Here is a 23,745-nt window from a genome sequence, read left to right as displayed (position 1 = left end):
GCTAAGTTACAGTGCATCCAACCATGAACACCTTTTTCACACACAACAATAATGTAATACTGCACCTCAACTATAGCATATCAACCAACCACAGGTGCATGCATGAGGGGATTAATTATTATCTTGAAAGCATGATTTTATTCGCCATACATAATTATAGGCCTTGCCCAATTATCCTTACCGCTGAGCATTTAGAATAACTAGTATACAGGCCAATCTATTTTCATATAGGTACAGCATTTAATTTGTAAACATGCAACCATGATATCTAATCAGGAGCATGCAAAATTGCACCTATATAATTTTATCAGCAAGCACAGCAAGCAGTGCTACAAATTATGTTACACATTATATGAGTGTATAATGAGATGTTGATGAGACTTGGACTATAGGCAAATAATGCAAGCACTAGAAATGGTGTGTGGCTTTTACTACAATACTATAATAATACACACAGATATACCAATACTGGATTATCTAAATTTGATTTTGGAATGACCACTGTAAACATGTTTACTGAGTGCAGCACTATAGTCATACAGAAATTAGTATTTTATGTACTATCAGTGTTATGCATGCTCTCATGCAGTTCTATTATATACATGTAGACTGAGGAACAACAGTTTATTACTTTATAATAGCGCGTATATAATTATACCAGGAGTGCATTGCACTCCTGATTATATATGCATGTATAGTCACAGCAGGCATGTTGACGGAAGTATATATATCCCTTTACATTCCAGGAAGTAATTTATATTATATAGCGTGCTATTGTATATGTAATTATGTGTACCAGTGACCCAAACATCAATTCTTAGAAATAATTATACTGTATAACATGAATGTATATTGCAACTGCATGCATGCTTACGTATATAATCACTTATTCTGTCTCAAGATTGTCATCTCTTTAAAGTCAGGCCTCCTCCAATTAGAGCTCCGATAATGAAACCCACTGGTATTGACACAAACAGTGCTGCTGGACCTGCAACCAGGCTGATCAATCCAACAACAGTACTCCCGATGGCGCCTCCAGCAACTCCAGCTCCGATTATTTGTGGAATTGGAATTGTACCTTTGGTTGCTACAATCGGTTGCATTTCTGGTGACATTCCAAAATCACTTTTTTTCACTTCATTTTCTCTCTTGATCCGATTCCGATTGATCTTAACTAAAGCACAACGAACTTCCAGAGTTGAAATAGTCACAACACATTTGAACCAGAAGTTGGATAGCCAGTATTCACAGCCTGGAAGGTGTGGCTTTCGATAATGGCCGACTGGAGCGATGGTGATTGTCTTGACCGTGTCCCTTGAAATGCCGATATCTTGAACTAAAATATCTTGCACTTGCTCTCTCCACTCGTTTATCTTCCTTTCAAACCTCCTGACTTGCTCTGCCACCGGAAAGGTGTCCCAGTCCAGGTCCATTGCAGTGAGAGTGTTAGCATAGGTCAAGGCTATGATGCAGTTGCTCCAGAAGCCCTTACCAAAAGCTTGGGTGAGCTTTTTCATTGCCACGACATCTGGATTTTCTGCAGTGTGTACAAACCTCGTGTCTGAGATTCTAATGCAGTAGATAGTTAAATCCCTGTACGAGCATTGCTGTTTTATTTGCTTGAGATAGTCTTCTTGATTGCCAGTTCCATCTTGCAGCCCAGGACTGTCCCAGACCCTCACAGTGATTCCTTCTCTATTTATTTCATGCTTGCTGACTTGTCCCTCACTCTTGTCCTCCACTTTGAACCCCAAGATCCCACTAACCAGGGTTGACTTGCCACTGCCTGTCTTGCCTGTCACGAGGATGTTGATCGAATCAGCTGTTTTGCAGTTTTTGCCATTTTCAATGCTCCTCTGCACTTCAAGAGGAAGTTGAGATATTTCACTGTCAGTAATCACATCGTACTCTCCTGTAAAGGCTATTTCGCCAAGATCAACATTGGTAGCCATTCTCTGCTGCAGCTATTGCCTATGAATGGTTGAGAGGGAGTTCTGTAACTATCATGCACTGACCACACTGTTTAACATTATTCATGACTTGGATTTTACATTCCAGTGTCCATGCATGTAATTGGAGGTCAAAGTATATAAGGAATACAAATCCTCACAAGCCAGAGGAGGTAAGACAGACGCGGTGCTATGGCGCGCCGTGTGTTTCAATAACAATGTCTGCATGTACATAGGCGTGTCTTGGTGTGAATATACCGAGATAGCGTGCACGTGCAATGATCGCCTTATGCAGTGATCATGTCTGCACATGCAACCATTAGTCTCTGCTTGTGCAGTGATCATGTCTGCACATGCAACCATTAGTCTGTGCACATGCAGTGATCATGTCTGCACATGCAACCATTAATCTCTGCACATGCAACCATTAGTCCCTGCACATGCAGTGATCATGGCAACCATTAATCTCTGCACATGCAGTGATCATGTCTGCACATGCAACCATTAGTCTCTGCGTGTGCAGTGATCATGTCTGTACATGCAGTGATCATGTCTGCACATGCAACCATTAGTCTCTGCACATGCAGTGATCATGTCTGCACATGCAACCATTAATCTCTGTACATGCAGTGATCATGTCTGCACATGCAACCATTAGTCTCTGCACATGCAACCTTAACCATTAGTGTCTGCAGTGATAATAATTATAATTATGTCCTTTTTCTTAGCTGATTTTGCGGCTCTCCCATACTAACAGCTTAAATCACATGCCCTCTGTCATTGTGAAATCTTTGAAAGAAACCTTTGACAAGGAGTTCACTTTGAAGTATATCACTTCTACGCAGAGTTTCAGCGAAGAGCCTGTGTGTGTGCAGACATGATCATGTCTGCACATGCAACCATTGATCACTGCATGTGCACAGACTAATGGTTGCATGTGCAGACATGATCACTGCACACGCAGAGACTAATGGTTGCATGTGCAGACATGATCACTGCATGTGCACAGACTAATGGTTGCATGTGCAGACATGATCACTGCATGTACAGACATGATCACTGCACACACAGAGACTAATGGTTGCATGTGCAGACATAATCACTGCATGTGCAGAGATTAATGGTTGCATGTGCAGACATGATCACTGCATGTGCAGAGACTAATGGTTGCATGTGCAGAGATTAATGGTTGCATGTGCAGACATGATCAATGCATGCATGTGCAGAGACTAATGGTTGCATGTGCAGACATGATCACTGCATAAGGCGATCATTGCACGTGCATGCTATCTCGGTATATTCACACCAGGACACGCCTATGTACATGCAGACATTGTTATTGAAACACACGGCGCGCCATACGGTGCAGTTCAAACAACTATAGCCTTTATTTGAGCAATAACTATCCGCCCACGTCCTGCCCACGTCGTATGTTATTGCTGAGTGTAATCAGAGCCGATCTATTTCATAGGTGCCGCCAACTAGCCTCGATCCCAGGCCGAGTTTTCGCTTTTATAACGGTTAGGCGAACAACTGGGCCTGGTACTAGTTGTCTGCGCATGCGTCAAATTTTCATTGTATATTTGTGGTCGGCAAAAATATTTAATAAATCAATAATCGAAATTTGTACACAGAAAATGCACAGAGTGAGTACACAAAAGATGCACATAGGGAGCTGCTTCACAAAGGCCTGGGGAGTTGCCAGTTGTGCTGCAGCACAATTACAGTGACCCAGGGCAACTTCAGGATGATTGAATGCCTTAAAATTACGTTTCAAAAAGATTTAGCAGGCTGCTGGACTTCTCTGATTCTAGGCCCCAACTCGTAACTCATTGCTTGAGAAAACGTAGATTCTCTTGATGCTTGATGTCTCTGAGCTACCCAGCAACGCTCGAATGAGCAGGTCATACTCCAGTCCTGTGTCTGTGAGTATAGGACAATAATATTAAAAGAAACCAAAGACGGTTAAACCCTTACCTCAAACTGTCCAGTCTCGTCCGTTAGTATAGCCAAGAGGAGCACTGTTGGGATAGCTGGATATTAGCCATTGCTCCTGTACAGAGAAGTAGACATTTTAAATACGTGTAGATCTATACATATTAAATTTCTCGGTTATAGTGTCATTGTCGACGAGCTGATGATGGCAGCACCAAGTTCTCTAGCTCACACTCTTCACTTGATCCACCATATTAATGATGAAACTATAGTCTACCTACATTCTTGCCAAACATGAACAAGACTTGATAGCATAGCCGGCCATAGGGCCCACACAAAAATATCTGACCTTAACAAGCTTGACAAAGCTTTATACCTCTTCCCTTGTTGTTCAGTCTTCAGAATAAGCTTCAGAGAAGAGAGAAGCTTCAGCTAAGAGCCATTCCAATCGATTCCAATAATGATAAAACGGGAACTGACTTCTAGTACACGATAGTACACGAATATAAATGTCACGAAAGTGAACGAGAATATCCATTCGTCAGAATCTGACGAACGACTGACACATGTGCAGACAACTAGTACCAGGCCCAGTTGTTCGCCTAACTGTTATAAAAGCGAAAACTCGGCCTGGGATCGAGGCTAAGGTGCCAACCTCCAAAGAAAAATTTCCGGGACAAAATAATAAGAAGACACTTGAGGAGAGTTGATTTCTACACATGCATGCTCAGTATGATCATCATGGAGAGCCCCACCCACAAAAACTGCAAACAGTGCAGCAGCCCCACCCCTCTTTTCTAACCAATGTTTTAATCTAGCGATAGACGGACATCATAGTGCAAGAAACTGAAATCTGTTCATGATTTAAGCTTTCAAGCCATAGCTTCAGTATTTTTTAGCTTCTTTGGACTGTATTATCCTAGCTCTTTGAAAATCCGAAACATTTCAGGTAAATAGAAATTTCCAGACGGGAAGTTGGCCTATTATACTAGGCTAGTAATTCCTTTGAGACACTCTTCAAGAGTATAGTTCTAGGGCTAAATTCTCACTGCAGTCTGCATCGATACCCAAGGAATACCTTTAAGTTAATTGCGTTAATTGGAATGTAGATATGATTCATTGACCTTTGATCTTGTGCAGACTGATCTGAACATTAATTGTTGGCGGTTCTTTGTTTAACCGTATGCACTGTGTGTCTCCTACTTAGAATTTAAGTGCATGCGGTTAATTGTGGTGGTAGGCGGAGGTGGGTGACCCTTCTCGGCCACCGTATAGATCTAAAGACGTGTAAGCATCATGTGTCCATCAACTGTTATAGTCTAGCTAGCACAAGTATAATAGACCGGGCATAGTCTAGTACAAAAATAGTTGTGAAGTGTAACAAAAAATATGGGTTGTGGTGTCATGGTATACTTAAGTTGTAACAGTGTTTCATAATTCAACTGCTCTTATGTAATAATGTTGCTGTCCGTATTCCCCCATTGCTTTAACTATAGCTATGAACATGTTCATGGCATCTTGTGTTGTGCACAGCTCCCAGGAATCTTAAATAAGTGGTACCTTTTAATTATTATTTAACAACCCATGTAGTACACACAACTTGCGTGTGTGGTAGTATGTATGTATAATAAATGTACTGTTTTTCTTCCGGCCGATTAGAAACAGTCACAGTTATCATTGTCAGCAAAAATTAATGATTTGTATTGTTTTCTGTTGTCCAATTAGTAACTGTCAATTGATGCTATGCCACAACAGCCAGTGTTTCATAGCTAACATACTTGCCTAGTCTTATGTCAGGTAAAGCCACGTTTGTGTGCATGCTATGGTATTACAATAATTATATTTTATGATAGAGCACTGAAGTGGAAACCCTTAGCATTCATTTTGGGTTTAATGAAGTCTGTACAGCCTCAAGTCAAAGCCGTGTGTACATCTAGGCCAACGTGCAGGTTCTTCACTTTTATTCAACACAAAGCTTTAACATCTAAATCTGCCAAATTTATATACCTTGTTGTATTGAGGCTACCCATGGTACAAACACAGTACTATCGCATCCAGGTGAGCAGACTCAGAATACACTGACAGACTGACTGATGGACTACTATAACCTGGAGTCATCGCACCGCGGCCTCGGGTTAATCATAGATTTTCTACATGGTCCAATGTGATTGTTAAATGTGTATATAGACTCCATATACTAGCAAACCCTATTTTTGTTAGCTTTGATCTATAATAAATTTATTATAGGGTGCATCTTATATATACATGCACTTTTAAAAATGTGCACATATACATGAGATGAGTATATTTATAGTTGCACATTATAAGACTAAAAGCCTCATGCATGCAGGGTTATATAATTATAGAGTCGTATATTACTGTAGGATACTGCAGAAGTCCCATTGTTACAAATATTTTGTGAAAACTTGCTTAGTATTTCACTGTATCGTCCTGGTTTAAACACTGTAATATTTGGTCTGTTGAAGCTTTACATTCTCCAGGATGCATGTGATTTATAGAAATAACGTGCTTCAAAGGTTGTTGCATAAAATGTTATAATTTTATTATGCAAGCATTTCACATCGTCCAACCCCACCCTGGCCATAGTCCTTATAAAAGGAATAAAGGATCAGTATAACGCCTGACTGACTGTATGTGAAGTTTACAGTGGTTGTATTATATGCATGGTTGCGGTCCCATGACACTATATACACAAGCAAGTATTGGGCAGTGATGAATCAAAAACTAACTCTTTTCTTGGTCCTATATTTTGGACTGGCTAATGCTTCCCACTTCCGTGGGGGAATCATCCAATGGCGTCCAGTCAATGCATCCAACTTCGATGGACTGGTAAGCTGCTAAAAAAAGTTTTGCTAATAAATATAAATTGACTTCGCAGATTGAGTTCACTCATCGAATGGCATGGAGAAGATCTGCTGGTTTTCACTGTGACCAGAACACTATAGACAACCGGCAGCTTATTGGTGGTGGACAGCTCTACTGCTCAAGCGGTTGTTTTGGGTACTTGGGAAGTCTAAGCTATTACTGCACTGACTACAGTATTACAGAAGATTGGAGCAGCGGAGAGAAAACATGGCTGGCCAATGTTGGTTTACAATCATCATTTCAAGCATAGTAAGTATAACCTCTCACTGAACTGTCATGCATGCATGCATGCGCATAATATACTCATTATAATTATGGTGTGATTTCTGTTTTTCAAATGGGATGGCTTAATTTTGCGATGCTTGTATGCTATCCCATAATACCAAGTCAATAACTATAGAATGCTTACATGACAGAGAGCCTCCAAATAGAAACTCCAAATAGAAACTTTTCTTTTCAGTATTATAATAATGATAATTTTCAGTAAACGATGTAAAACAAGATGAAATGCTGTTTAGAGGCTTTATAATAAGAGGGGCGTGGCAAGCGAGACTTAGCTACAAGATAAATTTGTAGGGCATAGAGTTACTACAGCTGTAGGGATGCTCTATAGATGCTTCACTGTCAACTATAAGCCATATATAATAAGGCCAGTTAACTTAATATTCTCTAAGCTTACAAAAGGTCACATCTATATCCCTATTTTTAGACACTCAAGAAGTATTGTTTAATAATTACTTTTGGCTGCAGCGTAAAGCACATGCACATCATTTAGCTGTGCTTTTTTAGGAAGTACTGCACAAATAAAATCATAATTGTTGAGTCTTCATAAAAACAAAGTTACATATTATCCATGCATAATTATTATTATATAGGTTGCAGTACCATAATTATAATCAATACCAAAATTAATGATAATGCATGGCAGAGCTTCCAAGTATACGGTTTTTTCCGTATTTATACGGACTTTTCCCTTCTAATACAGTTTATGGAATTAACTGCAAAAATACAGATATAATTATATAATTATATAGATGCAACCTTTTGTCAGCTAGAAAATAAGTTAAGTTTGCATGGTGTACAATAAGAATAGTTATGGCATCCATGCATGCAATCCTATTGTATCATGATAGCAGGAATCATAGTTATTAACTGTTTCAATCTTCCTGTAGCTATCAAGGTTGCTGTTGGATTGGCTTAAGGCAAGGAAGTGGCTATTGGAGGCTTAACGTACGTGGTATTCTGACACCAAGACCTGACAATGGTCTAATCAACAGCTCTCCAGTGACAGCCATGACTCCGATCATCAGGCTACAGCTAGGATGCCCATCTACTATTCACATTCCAGGTAGCTCACACAAACAGCAATTTTGAACACTGAACGAATTTGTCGATTCTTTACTGTATGCTTTTGGAAGCAAATTGCAGTCATAATTATAATAGTTACCATTCCGGTTAAAATTAGGCATGCAGCTATATGATTTCCTATACAGTTCAAGATGCAGATGGAGATGACATTCGTTGTAGATGGGGTTCTGGATACACAGAATGTGGATATAGTTACAATTGTCAGGGATTCTCTTATGGAACACTTACTGGAGTAAGCACGCATGTTTATCATTAGCTCTCTCTTATAGTTTGTATGCTCTTATGATTGTGTGTTTGCATGTGAGCCCAATTGATAAATATTATTAATTTTGTTGTCCATCTTGTATATAATTATAATTATGTCTGACATGTAAATTTACACATTCATCTTGATACAGTGTGCTCTACACTACAATGGAGGTGGTTTAACTGGTTTGTACGCCTTAACTATCCAAGTGGAGGACTTCATTTCTCTACACAGCACCACGGCAATGAGCAGTGTACCAATGCAATTTATCATCAGTTTATTCACATCACATTTAAGTTGTGATTCTGGCAAACCTCAACTTGTTGCAGAAACTCTACCTACTGGTTCATGCATTCCTGTGCCATTTGGAATTACATTCAATTTCTCCATTGTTGCATCAGTTAATCATGTCGGAATAAGGTACACGTGACAAAGCCATGGTTTTTTGTACTGATTTGTTATTCCAGAATCGTTGAGTTCCCAACTGTGTCCATTGTTGGAGTGACAAAGTCAGCAGTAGCAATGAGTACCTATAACCCACTTTTGTATTACACAAATGTCACCTGGACCCCTCAGCCATCTCAATTTGGTTTACATATATTCTGTTTCAGTGCCAAAGACACCAACAGGTACTGGTTTAGTGAAGCACACACAATCAGTACCTCAAGTTTTGTAATGTATGTTTTTTACAATTATTCAGTTTAACTTCGGATCAGAGTTGTATTGTCTTCCTTGGAGGAGGTAATAAACCAAATTAAAATGACTTCAATATCCCTACCTGCACTGATGCATATAAACAATTAATGTAGTTCAAGGACCCAGGGCACTCAAGAACACTGTTGTCCCATCTGGAAACCTTACACTTGGAAAACCTGTTCACCTCTTCTCCGTTGAGTTTGATCATCAGGTAGAGCTAAAGTGCACTAGTCTAATGGCTTCAATTTTAGATCGTTCCTTCCTCTACTCCAGATTTTCAGACCAACAATACCAAACTTCATCAATATATATGAGAATAAGAGCAATGGTGTAGTTGATTCCATCAATGCCACCTCATCCAGAGTGTCATTCCCCACTCCCGGCAGTGGAGGGAGAGAAATCAACTTCACATCGAATTATACTTTTCAGTCCGGAGTTGGTTACTACGTTCTTTTTGATCTTGGTAGGTGAATGTAAATCACCTGGGGCTGAAAAAGCCAAGAATAATATAAATATCTTAAACTCTGTTAGGTGTTGCAGTAGGAAAATCCTTTTGTCATCAAGAGTCTGAACCAATAACTTCGAAAACATTTTGGAGTTTTACTGCTGGTTAGTTTTATATTGTGACAAGTTGATCGATAAGTTTCTGCTTTTTCAATTATAAACACTGGTGCTCCTGGTGATACGTGTTCATGTGTGTATTCATGTAGAAATCAATGAATGTGCGAAGGGATTGGATGACTGTGGTACTCTTGCCAATTGCGTCGACACTCTACAAGGATTCAACTGTGTTTGTATTCCAGGGTACTCTGGTGATGGATACTCATGTGTAGGTAGGTATGTGCACATAATACACATTCAGTTACACACAATAATTTTATGATGATGATCTTTTTAGTGCCTCAGACTACATGTTCCCCTTTCAGATATAGATGAGTGTTCTGTTGCAACTGCTGTATGTCCCCAGTATACTTGGTGCCTGAATAACATGGGTAGTTACTCTTGCCCATGCAAATTTGGAGTTTCTTCCAGTGGAGACTGCAGTCGTAAGTGTATATATAATTATATGCTTATCAACAAGAAATTATGCATCCATCATGTGTGTTATCATTGCAGTTCCTCCCGATCCTCACCCTCCCCGATCTCTTCACGCTCGGAGCACTACTTCTACCACAGCCACCATCGCATGGTCTTCACCCCAACCGCAAAGTTTCCTTCCTATCTCTCAGTATTCTCTCTCATTGGCAGATCAGCTGTTTGGGCTCCCACAAATAAACGTAACTGTAAACAGCACTAAACTTTCATACACTTTCTCTGGTCTTGAAGAATTCGACTTGTTAAAGTGTGATATTGTGTCAGTCAGCTCTTATGGTGGCATTTCAATATCAGCCTCAATCACTCTGCGGACCAATGTAGCAGGTTTGTTCCTTTAATTGATATGCCATGGAAATCAAGGACAATCACCTTATAGTCTCTCAAACGATTACACTGTCCATGTTAATATAGAATATCCCACATAATTATTGAGGTTTCACTGTAACTGACACTATATTCCTTCTAGCTCCCTCGGCTGCGCCTCGTAATCTAGCAGCAGTGGCCACCAGCTCATCGATGATATTCCTGTCTTGGTCGGATCCACCCGCTATTGATATCAATGGAAATGTTGTGTTTTACTTTATTTTTATCAGGGAGATTTATACTGGCCGTAACATGTCATTCCATTCATTTTCGAGGCAACTTACAGCTGGTCCTTTACATCCTAACTACGCTTACTCTTGTAAAGTGGCAGCTTTCACAACAACATTTGGACCATTCACACCAACTGTCACTGTGTCTTCGGGTGAAGCAAGTGAGTATATAATTATTCGTGTAAGGCTTGATTGTGTCCTTTTCTTGCTCTGTCATATCATAGATAGAGCAAAGAGGGATTGGCAACAAAATGGACCTCAAATAACCATCCGTGTTGCCCCATTTACTCGAGGCTGTCTACCTTCAACATAGGAAGACAGCCTCGAGTAAAGCACAGGCTGGGAATGGTTGAGGAGACAACTGGTTGTCTTACTGTCAGTATAACAATCCTGCTGCTGATTTTAGACTTCATTTCTGTGCTTGAGGCTATATGTGATCCAGGACACTACTTAGTTAGACAATCTTAGCTATATTATAGGTACTATTGGTACATAGCCATAAAAAAACGGTGAAAAGAGGTGAAAAAAGCGCTATGTGCCGCTAGCTCTTTCTTAACAATCTAGAAAAAATGTTGGGAATTTCCACATAATACACATCATCAAGAAGCATGGAAATCAAGTTTTGGGGGTCTTAGAAAGCTCCGTGTAAGGCCTCAAATATAAAAAAGTGTTTCGCGGCGTTACGGTGGGGGACAACACGCATCATTTCAGGATTAAGCCATACCCCCTGCACAAAAGTCTACGTTTTAACTTCCGTTGCCAATCCCTCTCTTCTTTATCTATGGTCATATTTACAAAGTATCTATCGTATATATACAGAACCTTCTGCTCCTCCAAGAAACTTTACTCTGACAAGCATTACAACGTTTTCTGCTAGTCTTTCATGGGAGCCTCCTCAATTTGAGCAACAGAATGGTCGCATAAGACACTACGTCATATACCTGACCGATCTGACAGGAATAGATGGCACTGTGCAACTGAAGTCCTCCACTAAAAATTGGGTCCTCAACAACCTGAGACCTGCTTTCTGTTACAGTGTGTCTGTAGCTGCATACACAATCGATGTTGGACCGGCCACTGTTAATGCTCAGTTTTGCTTACTCACGTCTGGTATGTTTATAAGTATAGTATACGTAGCTGCTTGTGAATATTTTTACTACCATGTAGCTCCAAGTGCACCTCCTCAAGGTGTAAATGGATACCCTCTGAATCCCACCACTTTCCACCTCGAATGGTCTCCACCTTCTCTTCATTATCAGAACGGTCTCATCGTAAGCTACTCCGTGAATGTCACTGAGAATGAGACTGCTGCGATGTTTCAAGTAAAAACTAACCAGACAACTTTCAGATTCTTGTCACTACATCCAGACTACACCTATTGCTGTAGAATTGCTGCCAACACTATTGCTGAGGGGCCATTCTCTCCTAATTACTGTGTTCGTCTTCATCAAGGAAGTAAATACATGATCATTTTGTTTAGAGAAGCAATCAGTGTTATTAATTAGCACTGTGTGTTTATCTCTACATGCACTGTGAGCTGTGTAGTAAACTACTGCCATTTCTTCGCAGTTCCAAGTGCTGCTCCTCACAATCTTATGTCAGTCCTACCTGACCCACGCTCAATAGTGCTTTCATGGGACCCACCACAACCAGAAGACAAGAATGGGAAGATTATCCGATATGCAATTGATGTGACAAGAAGTAATACAGGACACAACTTTCAGCAGTTCACAAGTCAGACGACAGTGACTATTACGAATCTTGTACCATACACTGCTTATACTTGTATGATTGCTGCCAGCACTGTAGGTGGTACTGGCCCATTCAGTTCTGCTTATACAGTGACAACGCTTGAAGATAGTAGGTGGCCATATTGTTCATGTCTGTGGTAATAATCACCTCCCCTGTACTGTATATGCAGAGCCATCAGTGACTAGAAACATTGCAGTTTCAAGGGTAACAAACGAGCCACACACCCTCCTTGTGACATGGACTGCCCCATCGATCCTCAACGGTTTACTTACCAACTACACAGTTTACTGTGAAGTGGCTAATGGTGGTAATCTCTCTGTAGCTAGAGAGACATCAGTTGGTCCTAGTTTTACTTTTGCTAAAGTGAACGGACTGATCCCTTTTACCACCTATCATTGCGCTGTAACAGCAAGCACATCAGCTGGGGAGAGTGATCTCAGTAGTACTGATTTTGCCACAACTGATGAATCGGGTATGTCATTCTAGATTGATATCACCATTGCTTTACTTACGATCTGTAGTTCCTGATGATGCACCGGAAATGTTCAGGTCCACTCAAGTTTCTGTATCTTCTGTAACGGTTCTATGGAGTCAGCCAATGATTCCCAATGGAATAGTAACTGCGTATACCCTCCATTATAATTCTACTGATGGTGTATCAAACACACGTCGGACTGTTAATACATTTTCCACTGTAACTGGCTTGCAGGAATACACTTACTATGAGTTTGTAGTTCGAGCTTCAACACGTATTGGTGATGGACCTACTACAAGTACTATTATTCAAACAAAGGAATCATGTACGTCTTTCTTTCCACAATAATTATGTTACTGATATTTTTCTTGTTTCTAACTTTTAGACCCAACATCTGCGCCTAAAATGGTTCGAGTGATCACAACTAGCTCAACCTCTTTGAGCTTGATGTGGTCACCTCCAACAATTGCTGATCAGAATGGTGTCATCACACACTATTCAGTGATACTGAAAGACCTCCAATTCGATGCACACGACATTATCGTAAACCCCACGACCCTCAGCTATGTATTCACATCTCTCAATGAGTACAACAATTACAGCTGCCAAATTGCTGCCGCCACCAGTGTAGGTCTTGGTCCATACAGTCAACCAATACCTCTGATGACGGATCAAGCTGGTCAGTTTTATGTGTTGTTAATCGTTTGATTCATAATTACTATCAATTGTTGATACACAATGCATTTACCATGCATAGATGAATACTGAAGTCTTTGTTTATCAATGTAATGTTCACACACTTCTTATCTAGCTCCCTCAGCGCCTCCCCAGCATCTATCTGGCAGTGGAGTCAGCTCTTCTGTCATAAATCTCTCCTGGTCCCCTCCACCTGTCGTAGACATTAATGGAATTGTCGTTCAGTATACAGTTAGAGTAACAGACAATCATACGGGAAGAGTTACACAATTTGTTGCTCTAGAAAATCGTATTACAGTCGGTTCTCTCACACCATACGCTTTATATGACTGTGCTGTGTCTGCCTTCACAATTGCAAGTGGGCCATTTAGTGGCATCTTAACAGTAAGGACAAATCCATCTGGTGAGTGAATTTTCAGCTATAACATTTATATTTCCTGGGCACTCTTTTTTAGACTCAACTTAAATTTAATGATTTGCTGTACTGCAATAGTAAAGATTATATCTTCACCCAATACAGCCCCAACTGCTTCTCCCAGCCAGGTTTCTGCTTTGGTATCCTCTAATACCCTCATTCTCATGTGGGCTGCTCCATCTTCTGAACATATCAATGGTGTAATTCATCACTACGTCGCAATTCTGACCGAAATGGATGCTTCAAGGTCATCTACTGGTGCGAAATATTCGCTCAATGCCAGCAGCACTGTTGTAACTTTCCGCAATCTGCATCCATACTACTACTACAAATGCAGTGTTGCAGCATATACTGTTGCTCTAGGGCCTGTGAGTGAGTCAATAACCATACGGCTTAAAGAAGACGGTACGTGTAACTGTGGTCCTGATTTTTAATAAAATAATGTCATTCTACAGCTCCTGCTGCATCTCCAAACAATGTCATTGGTACTGCATTGTCTCCTGAAATCATTCGATTCACTTGGGATCCTCCTCCAATTCAATTTCAGAATGGTCTCATTCGAAGTTATATGATCAAGGTGATGGAAAATGAAACAGGAGTGGTAACTCAACATTCAACCACCATGACTCAAATCAATTTAAATTCTCTTCATGCGTATTATGTTTACGAGCTCGTAGTTGCTGCAGTCACTGTTGCTTCTGGACCCTTCTCTCAACCAGTTACTGTACAGACTCATCCTGATGGTAAGCAACTGAGAAGGTTTAACGCATTTATGGGATGCTTCTCCGTATCTATACCATGGTCCCTCGATCTCTAAGGCTGTACTAATCTGTACCTGGTGCTTCTTTTTCAGTTCCTCATGGTCCAATTGGATATGCTCAGGTTACCCTCACCACCTCTGATACTGTCATGATTAACTGGACCCCACCCAAACCTGAAGATCAGAATGGTGAAATTCGGTATCATATTAATGTGACAGAAACAGACAGCAGAGGAAGTTCCTTCCAACTAGCAACTGCTAGTACATCGATAACCATAAGTTCACTGCGACCCTTTACACATTACGAAGTCCGCATAGCTGCATACACTGTAGTTGGAGATGGTCCTTACAGTTCACCTATCAATGTGGTCACTAGGGAAGCAGGTACATCTATATTTTTTTACGCATTGTGAGTAATTGTATTTCCTCATAAACATTAATAGCCCCTAGTAGCCCACCAGAAGATGTGACTCTAGCTGCCATTAGGCCTACCGCTATAAGAATTTCCTGGTCGCCTCCTCCTGCCAAAGATCAGAATGGATTGATTCGACAGTATCGGATCAATATCACTGAAGTGGACACTGATACTGTAACTCTAAGGACATCAGTGAGTACATATATTGTACTGTTTGAGCTACATCCATTCTACACGTATGAGTGTATTGTTGGAGCTGTTACTGTTACTGAAGGACCTTATTCTGATCTTATGACTATCACCACTCCTGAAGATGGTGAGCTTCTCATTTGTGGTTAATGATGTATAGACTTCTCTTTTGTGGTTAATGATGTATAGGCTTCTCTTTATTTTATAGTGCCTAGCGGATACCCACTAGAAGTTACAAACACTAGTACTACTGCACGCTCAGCAGTCATTTCCTGGGATCCACCAGATGAGGAAGACCAAAATGGCCTCATAACCTCCTATACTGTCAAGATCGTTGAAGCTGGAACTGAAGAGACTTTACAACGGATTTCTTCAACTACAAGCATCACTGCTACTTCACTGAAGCCATACACATCTTACTCTGTGAGTGTAGCAGCTTCTACTTCAGTTGGAAATGGACCCTTCAGCATCTCCATTACGTTGAGAACAAATCAAGATGGTAAGAAAATGTGTCATTTTTATTATAATGCCTATAACGCCGACGCTTTCCTCAGTCCCAACAAGCCCTCCACTATCCATTAACTCAAGAGCTCATGATCCCATGACTATTCACATCTCGTGGACCGTACCCGTGGAAGCAAATGGAATTGTGATAGAATACAAAGTGAAACTGAGGGAAGTTAACACTGGTCAAACGTCTCTTTTGCCTACGCATTCAACCAGTATTGAAGCCAATACGGTACATCCTGCCTACACCTATGAGTACAGTGTTGCAGCATCTACTGCTGTTGGATATGGTCCTTTCAGTGATCTCGTCAACATTACAACTCCCGAAGATGGTCGGTGATAGCTCCATTCTGTCATTCACCTATTTATTGTTAACTTTATGGTTAATGCAGCACCAAGTGGCCCTCCGCAGAATGCTATTGTGTTTAACATAACTGCTAGGAGTGTAGTAATCTCATACAGTCCTCCTTTGGCACAAGAGCGGAATGGTGTTGTTATTCAGTACAAGGTTGAGTTGACAAACTTAGATCTGGGAACTAGAAACCAAATTGAAACAGCTGGGCTACAGTTACTCGTTCAAAGTTTGAGACCATACACTGTGTATGAGATTACAGTTACTGGTCGAACTGCCATTGGCTATGGACCATTTAGTGAACAACAAACATTTCGGACACTTGAGAGTGGTAAGTTAAAGTTTTCAAGTGTCTAAATTACTGTCATAACAATGCCATATTTCAGTCCCAGGTAGTCATCCAACAAATGCTACAGGGCGTGCAATCAACTCATCACATATCTTGCTGACTTGGGAAGCTCCTCCCGCCAATCTGGTTCATGGTGTTATAAGGGAGTATCGAATCAACGTAACAGAAGATTCAACGGGTAGAATGCTCCATTTTACCATATCTGCTATATCTAGAGAACTACTTATTGGAAATCTTCACCCACATTACGTATACCACTGCACTATTGTGGCATTCACTATCGAAGCAGGTCCATATACGGATGTAATAGTGGTACAAACCAAGGAGGCAGGTAGGACAATAACATCGTGCTGAATGAAATCATGCATCATTATTATTCCATAGCTCCATCTGGTCCACCTCTTACCTTCAGAGCTGTTTCTAAAGACCCTCGCTCAGCTTCCCTCTTTTGGGCTCCACCTCAACTGGACTTACAGAATGGAATTCTTCGTCACTATGTAATCATAATAAAATCGGTCAGTGGAAGAGAAACACGAACCATAACAGCCCCTGCTAACTCCTCCACTCTCACGGGACTTCAACCCCATACTCTGTATGAATTTTCAATTACTGCGGTAACTATTGCTGCCAGTCCATCCAGTCCTATTGTTAGTGTGAAGACGTCTGAAGATGGTAAGTGTGTATAAGTATGCTTGCTTGTAAGTAATTCTTTCCATCGCAGCGCCAACGGGTCCGCCCCTGTCAGTACAATCATCAGCAATCAATGCATCTTTAGTGTACATCCAATGGGACCCTCCCGCTGCTGACAGCCACAATGGTGTGATACGGCGTTACCATATCAATATTTCGGAAGTAGACACAGGGAAACAAGAACAGCGCTATACTGAAAATCTTCACATCACCATTGGCTCACTGCACCCTTTTTACCAATACAGATACACAGTTTCTGCCGAAACAATCACTGCTGGGCCACCTTCTCTAGAAGGTAGAATTCAAATGCCTGAAGCAGGTAACAAGAATCTCAGAAGTTAATAGATTCATACAGTGCTTAATTTTGTGTAACCCTTTGTTCGCTGCAGCACCTTCTGCTCCTCCTACTAATATAGAAGCTGTGAAAACCACCTCAACTTCATTTTTGCTTCAATGGAATAGCCCTCTTTTAGATGGCAGAAACGGAAACATCAGAAGATACATACTCGTTGTGACTGAACAGTCATCAGACAAAGTAATAGACATCTCCACTCAAAACACAGAGCAACTGTTTGAGAGTTTGCATCCGTACTACAATTACACATTCAGTGTAGCTGCTGTTACTATATCTGCTGGTGTGTTTTCTAAGCAACAGACGGTCACCACACTTGAAGACCGTACGTTATTATTAGAGTTCCGTATTGTTGAGACATATGTATCTTTTGTGCAGGTCCAGGAGCCTCACCGCACAACCTAACAGCAAGTGTACCTGACCGATGCTCTACTTCTATTCATGTACAGTGGGAAGCCCTTGCTGAGGGAGAACAAAATGGTTTGATTCTTGGTTACACCATTAATATTGTTGAGGCTGGCTCAGTGATTTCATTTACAAGAGTCACCAATGATAACAATTTTCTTGTTGATGCTCTCCAGCCTTTCACTGTCTACAACTGTTCGGTGTCTGCATACACCTCTGTCGGCAATGGACCCAGTACACATCTACCTGTGACAACATGTGAAGATGGTAAGTTCAACTCAATCACCAAATATCCAACCGTAGCAGTTGTAGTGTAAACCAGGTTCCGGTATAAGTATGTCATACCACGTCACTATCAGACCGCATCTTAAGTGGGTGCGTAGGTATAGTGGTTAATTTATATCAGCATGCATACACGCATGTGGTTTGTAGCCTCCAGCCCACATTTATCATGGCTAACAGTTTACACAACTACAAGTGTTAGTGACAGATTCAGTCCGGGATGTAGAATGGAATGTGCGTGGGAGTCACATACTCCTCTTAATACACTCCTATTAATGGCTATTTAAATTCAATCATTATGTGCACTCCTTCCAGTACCCAGTGCTCCGAGAATGCCTCGGAGAAGTAACGTGACGTCAGATTCAGCGTCTTTGAGTTGGCTGCCTCCTGCAAGATCAAATGGAGTAATTCGACATTACCTGCTCTTCTTCGATGAGAAAGACACTGGGTTTAACCGCACTGTGCTTGCTCATTCCAATACTAACTTTGTTGTTGGAGGGTTGCACCCATACTACACATACCATCTTTCAATACATGCAGTTACAATTGCAACTGGGCCACCATCAACTGTGCTCATTTTGCAGACTCTGCAAGACGGTATATAATTTGGGAGATCCCGAGATAGCTAAAAACTTCATTTTTCTGATGAGGAAGGATTACCGTATATTGGGTTTCGAATGCGAGGTTAATCGAATGCATATGGCACTGTATGCAAGCTGATAGCATTTCTATATAACTGCCAAAGCATGGGAAATTGCATGTGCATGCTTACTTTTTGCTTGTATTTCTATTGCAATTTAAGCGAAACTCGCAATATTATTCACCATTGAAACCCGATATACAGTGAAGACTTTCTCTATTTCGTCTGTAGTATCTTGCAAGCTGTAAAGTAGTCCTATTAACTCTTTTCATATACAGCTCCTTCTGGCTACCCTATTGACAGTGAAGCTTTTGCTGTGACTCCCAACATATTGTCTCTGGAATGGGATCCTCCTGCTGAGGAAAATCAGAATGGAATCATTATCGACTATTTTGTCAACGTCACTGCTGTTGAAACAAGCACTGCATTCTCTGTTGTGTCTGGTGGTTCTCTCTCCACAACAATTCCTGGGCTTCATCCATTCTATACCTACAACTACATCATTGCTGCAGTTACAAATGTTGGGAGAGGCCCATTCAGCATGTCAAGATCAGTTCAAATGCCTCAAGATGGTAACTATTAATTCCAATGTATTATAATTATAAGTCAACTATAAAATTGTGTTTTCAGCTCCAACTGCCCCACCAAGAAATCTAACTGGGGATTCCATCAATTCAACCTCGATTGAGATTGTTTGGGAAGAACCTAAACTCAGCGCACAAAATGGAATTATATCATCATACCACATAATTCTAACTGATCTTCAAAGTCAGAAGACGAAGGAATACAGTCGCCTTGGATCACACTTTGACTTAGTTATTAGTTCACTTCATCCGTACTACAACTATCAGTTCTCTGTAGCTGCTGGAACTGTGATTGGGAGAGGACCACTTGCTTCATTTATTCCAATTCAAACAAAAGAAGATGGTATGTTTATGAATAACACTATATACATGACATGTTATGCATTATAATGATCGATAGCCTGCAGCATATGCAATGTTATCAATGCGTGCGCTTAGGCAGCGCCTCTAGCTATAGTATAGTCTATCACGGGTATGTGTGTGTATTCAAATCTGTACCATGCCAGGCTGAGAGAGTATTATCAGGGACACACGCAGCATTTAGAGCTTTCCCTTCCAGGGCCACCACTTAAATGATCTGATTCATTCATCACAATTATGATTTATACATGAGGAGAGTCGATGAGTAGTACAATGCATGTGCATGTAATACAAATGAAATGACCTGTGCTGTCTACTATACACACACTTACCACAGCTCCGTCAGGTTCACCACAGAAACTAAACATTACATCTCTTAACTCAATGGCAGTACAGTTGTCTTGGGAGACACTTACAGTGGAACAAACAAATGGAATTATTAGGGGGTACAGCATCATAGTTAAAAGCACTCAGTCTGATGAAAAGCAAACATTGAACTCCACGAGCAACAACATTGTAATCCACAATCTACATCCCTACTACACCTATGACTTCTTAGTTGCTGCTGTTACAGTTGGAATTGGTCCATATACCATCGGAAGGAGCACACTTCCACAAGATAGTGAGTAGTGACATTACATGCATGCTATACTTTGTGGGATGACAGTTTAAAAAAATTTAGATTTAGCCATATTTTATTGTGTAAGGCTGTGATAATGCTGAAATGAAATCTTCTCCTTCTATAGTACCTACTGGGGTGCCAAAAACAATGCAAGTTGACTCACAGAGCTCTTCAGTGATCAGTATATCTTGGAGGCCACCTGTACCAGAACAGCAAAATGGTGTGATTACTTCCTACTACATTGCTGTTCTTGAAGTTCAAACTGGGACTACACTAAAGTTTCAAACTCATGGATCTGCCTCATTCTATATCGTTAATGCCTTACATCCTTACTACACCTACAACTGTTCCGTAGCTGCTTTTACCATTGGATTAGGCCCCAGTGCTCATGCTTCAGTTCTAACACACCCAGACAGTGAGTTTTAATAATAATTCTTGTATTTTGCATGTTATGTTGTCCAACTGTTTTTAGAACCGAGCGATAAGCCTCATAATGTGAGTGTCTCTGCCACAAGTGCCACCACAGTTCTAATGAAATGGAGTCCACCCCCAGATGAGCATCGTAATGGAATCATAAATAGTTACACTGTTCATGTGGCTGGTGTCGATACTGGTGATGAGTTTCAGCGGTCTGTCAACAGTTTGCAAGTTTTGATCACAGATCTCCACCCGTTCAATAGCTACGAATTCTCTGTCACTGCTGTTACTATCACTGAAGGTCCATTCAGTGAACCAATGGTATTAAAAATGCCCGAAGCAGGTAATCTTAATTATTGGGAAATTTGATTTATATGTTCCATCCTATGCATTGAATTTTCTAGCGAGTGGGGTATATGTTATAACCAACGTGTTTCAGTCACACATGCATGACATCACGTACTGTACTTGTACTTCTTTCCTGTTCATGTAGCTCCTTCATCGCCACCTCATGATAGTAGAGCAACAACCACGTCAAGTACTTCTGTCACCCTTGCTTGGTATCCTCCAGATCCACAGGAGTGGAATGGTGAAGTTGTCAGATACACGGTGCTCTATCAGCTAATAGGGATTCTAGGTGGTATTGTAAATAGTACTGTAGGTTCTGTAATGAGTTTCTCAATTCCTTCTTCTGGGCAGTCACTCACGAACATCAATGATCCTGTAACAGTGAGACTACCTCTTGAGACTGAAACAGCTGTGATTGAAGGATTAGAGGAGTATTCATTATACAAATTCTGGGTGTACTTCGAGACAAGTGCTGGAAGAAGTGCTAACAGTGAATGGATTCAAGTGGAAACATTATCAGATGGTGAGATACTGAATAGTTTTACCCGGTCTATTCACCGGGTAAAATTAGAGGCTGAGTTGTATACTAAAGTTCCCACCTCAACTTAGTTCCCAGCGGCCCTCCTGTTAACATGGTAGCTACTGTACTGTCAGCCTGGAGGATCAGTGTCCAGTGGAATGCTCCTCTATTGTCTGACAGAAATGGAAGAATTATTGGGTATCACATCCTTGTTAGAAATCCTGACACAACAATCACAACATTTGCCAATGTATCTGGAGACACACACTATTTTGTTGCAGAAGGTAGATCTAACTACATGAATAATGCAATAATTATATAATGGGCTGTACCTTTCCTCAGGTTTGAACAGTTTCACCAACTATGAAGTTTCGGCTGCTGCTAAAACAATTTTGGGAGTGGGACCATACACTGTTCACTCTAATGTGAAGACACAAGAAAGTGGTATGTGATTTGTACTTGGCTCAATTCGTTCAAATGTACCTCAGTACATTTGGCATTTGAGAATTGCATGCCGTTGTATGTCTTCCAATGCAGTTCCCAGCACTCCATATGGCTTGTCTGTAAGGGCTAAGAACAGCAGCTCTGTGTTCCTATCATGGATGAAACCCACAAAATCAAATGGTATCATACTGGAGTACCAAATGAACTACTTTGGCTATGCTCCCAGGAAAATTATTGACAATGAGCAGGTATATATTTTAATGTGAATCATCACATCGGACTGCATAGTTAAACTATAATACAAAAAAAAATTATACACATCATTCAATCTGACAACAGGAATCTATCGAAGTTGACATTGCTGATGGAAACAATTCACTTCTGGTATCAAGCTCAGAATTGATTGCATTTATTACTGGCTTGAAAACTGGACTCTTTTACAATTTTACCGTAAGCAGGAAGTCAATGTGAGAATATTATCGTAACAGCCTTCCCTACTATATATAGGTACGTGCCAGAAATGTCGCTGGATTTAGTGAAAACTCATCCACTCTTCAATACAATGTGCCAGCTGTTTCAGGTAAATAGAATGCTGCCAAATCTATACTTTTACTGCATCAAAATCATATTCAGTGAGTGCTGGAGCTGCAATTGGAAGCCCTTCAAACATTGCAGTTGTTGTTATAGCCGCTGCTGGATGGGTGCTCATTTTGCTAATTGCTTTCTTTCTCGGAGTGTACTTGTGTAGACGTAAGGGTAAGTCAGGAGCCAGTCTCATTTTCAGAGAGACTCCTGGTGCACGACGTGGAAATGACTACGAGATCTTTACTAACCCTGTTGTTGCTGACGAGGAAGATCAGGTGGCGTTTATTAGGAATGACAACAAAAATCTATAGATACTAAGATAGTATACTATTTTATGTGCATCGGTCTGTTTACTTTCAGGAGACAGACTTGAAAAAAGGAGAATGGGTTGAATGTACTCTTATTGGAGGAGGCAGCAGTTCATTTAATGCCAGTGTGGATGATTCAAAGAAGTTGGACCTGACCCAGCTTAATAGTGATGATGAAACGGAAGCTAGCGTACTCGTTATAAACTGCTGAGTATTTATGCCGCATGTGTTACAAAAAAAGCTGCTGTAAATTGCATCATTAATTAGTTGTCTGTGTAAAAATTGTGACAGTAGAGCTAGATTTGCTGTGTGTATACATGTAGCAGTCCTATAAATTACTTTTTTCCCTCCACATTATTTTCTTTGTTCTTCTTAATATCTGTGTTAAAGCATGAGCGTAATTTTTTTTAACTCTTCACAAAAAAACATCATATAGACTTAATTGTACTATGGGTAATACAAATGGCGTATATGTATAGAGCTATTTCATGTGACGTCACAGTCACGTG

General features: G+C 40.6%; 2 protein-coding genes and 1 long non-coding RNA gene across 3 annotated transcripts; 1 reads left to right on the top strand and 2 right to left on the bottom strand.

The window, feature by feature from the left end:
* Positions 1–810: 810 nt before the first annotated feature.
* Positions 811–2,021, bottom strand: LOC135337849 (uncharacterized). Its single transcript, XM_064533853.1, has one exon. The coding sequence runs from the start codon at positions 1,950–1,952 to the stop codon at positions 906–908; it is 1,047 nt and encodes a 348-aa protein (XP_064389923.1). The 5' UTR covers positions 1,953–2,021; the 3' UTR covers positions 811–905.
* Positions 2,022–3,531: 1,510 nt separating this feature from the next.
* On the bottom strand, positions 3,532–4,526 carry LOC135337859 (uncharacterized). The gene is made up of 2 exons (XR_010395332.1): positions 3,927–4,526; positions 3,532–3,872 (listed from the first exon to the last, which is right to left on the bottom strand). It is a non-coding gene; the product is annotated as an uncharacterized LOC135337859 (long non-coding RNA).
* A 1,894-nt stretch (positions 4,527–6,420) lies between these two features.
* Positions 6,421–23,614, top strand: LOC135337820 (uncharacterized). Its single transcript, XM_064533805.1, has 47 exons — positions 6,421–6,734; positions 6,784–7,019; positions 7,943–8,118; positions 8,264–8,370; positions 8,537–8,805; positions 8,853–9,014; positions 9,086–9,126; positions 9,195–9,292; positions 9,355–9,544; positions 9,613–9,690; positions 9,792–9,914; positions 10,008–10,127; positions 10,198–10,500; positions 10,643–10,930; positions 11,589–11,879; positions 11,937–12,224; positions 12,339–12,629; positions 12,691–12,993; positions 13,043–13,321; positions 13,382–13,675; positions 13,808–14,095; positions 14,213–14,512; positions 14,563–14,850; positions 14,961–15,251; positions 15,311–15,598; positions 15,680–15,970; positions 16,026–16,310; positions 16,371–16,661; positions 16,717–17,010; positions 17,064–17,351; positions 17,401–17,688; positions 17,759–18,046; positions 18,100–18,393; positions 18,724–19,005; positions 19,327–19,620; positions 19,679–19,975; positions 20,330–20,614; positions 20,739–21,029; positions 21,087–21,374; positions 21,525–21,902; positions 21,989–22,183; positions 22,242–22,343; positions 22,437–22,591; positions 22,683–22,793; positions 22,851–22,923; positions 22,977–23,203; positions 23,289–23,614. The coding sequence occupies exons 1-47, from the start codon at positions 6,618–6,620 to the stop codon at positions 23,445–23,447; spliced, it is 10,965 nt and encodes a 3,654-aa protein (XP_064389875.1). The 5' UTR covers positions 6,421–6,617; the 3' UTR covers positions 23,448–23,614.
* The last annotated feature ends 131 nt before the right edge of the window (positions 23,615–23,745 follow it).

This window comes from Halichondria panicea, chromosome 6 (assembly GCF_963675165.1).
Source record: "Halichondria panicea chromosome 6, odHalPani1.1, whole genome shotgun sequence".
NCBI lineage: Eukaryota > Metazoa > Porifera > Demospongiae > Suberitida > Halichondriidae > Halichondria > Halichondria panicea.
The sequence above is the reverse complement of the archived record's forward strand: the minus strand, read 5'-3'. Positions and strand labels throughout refer to the sequence as shown.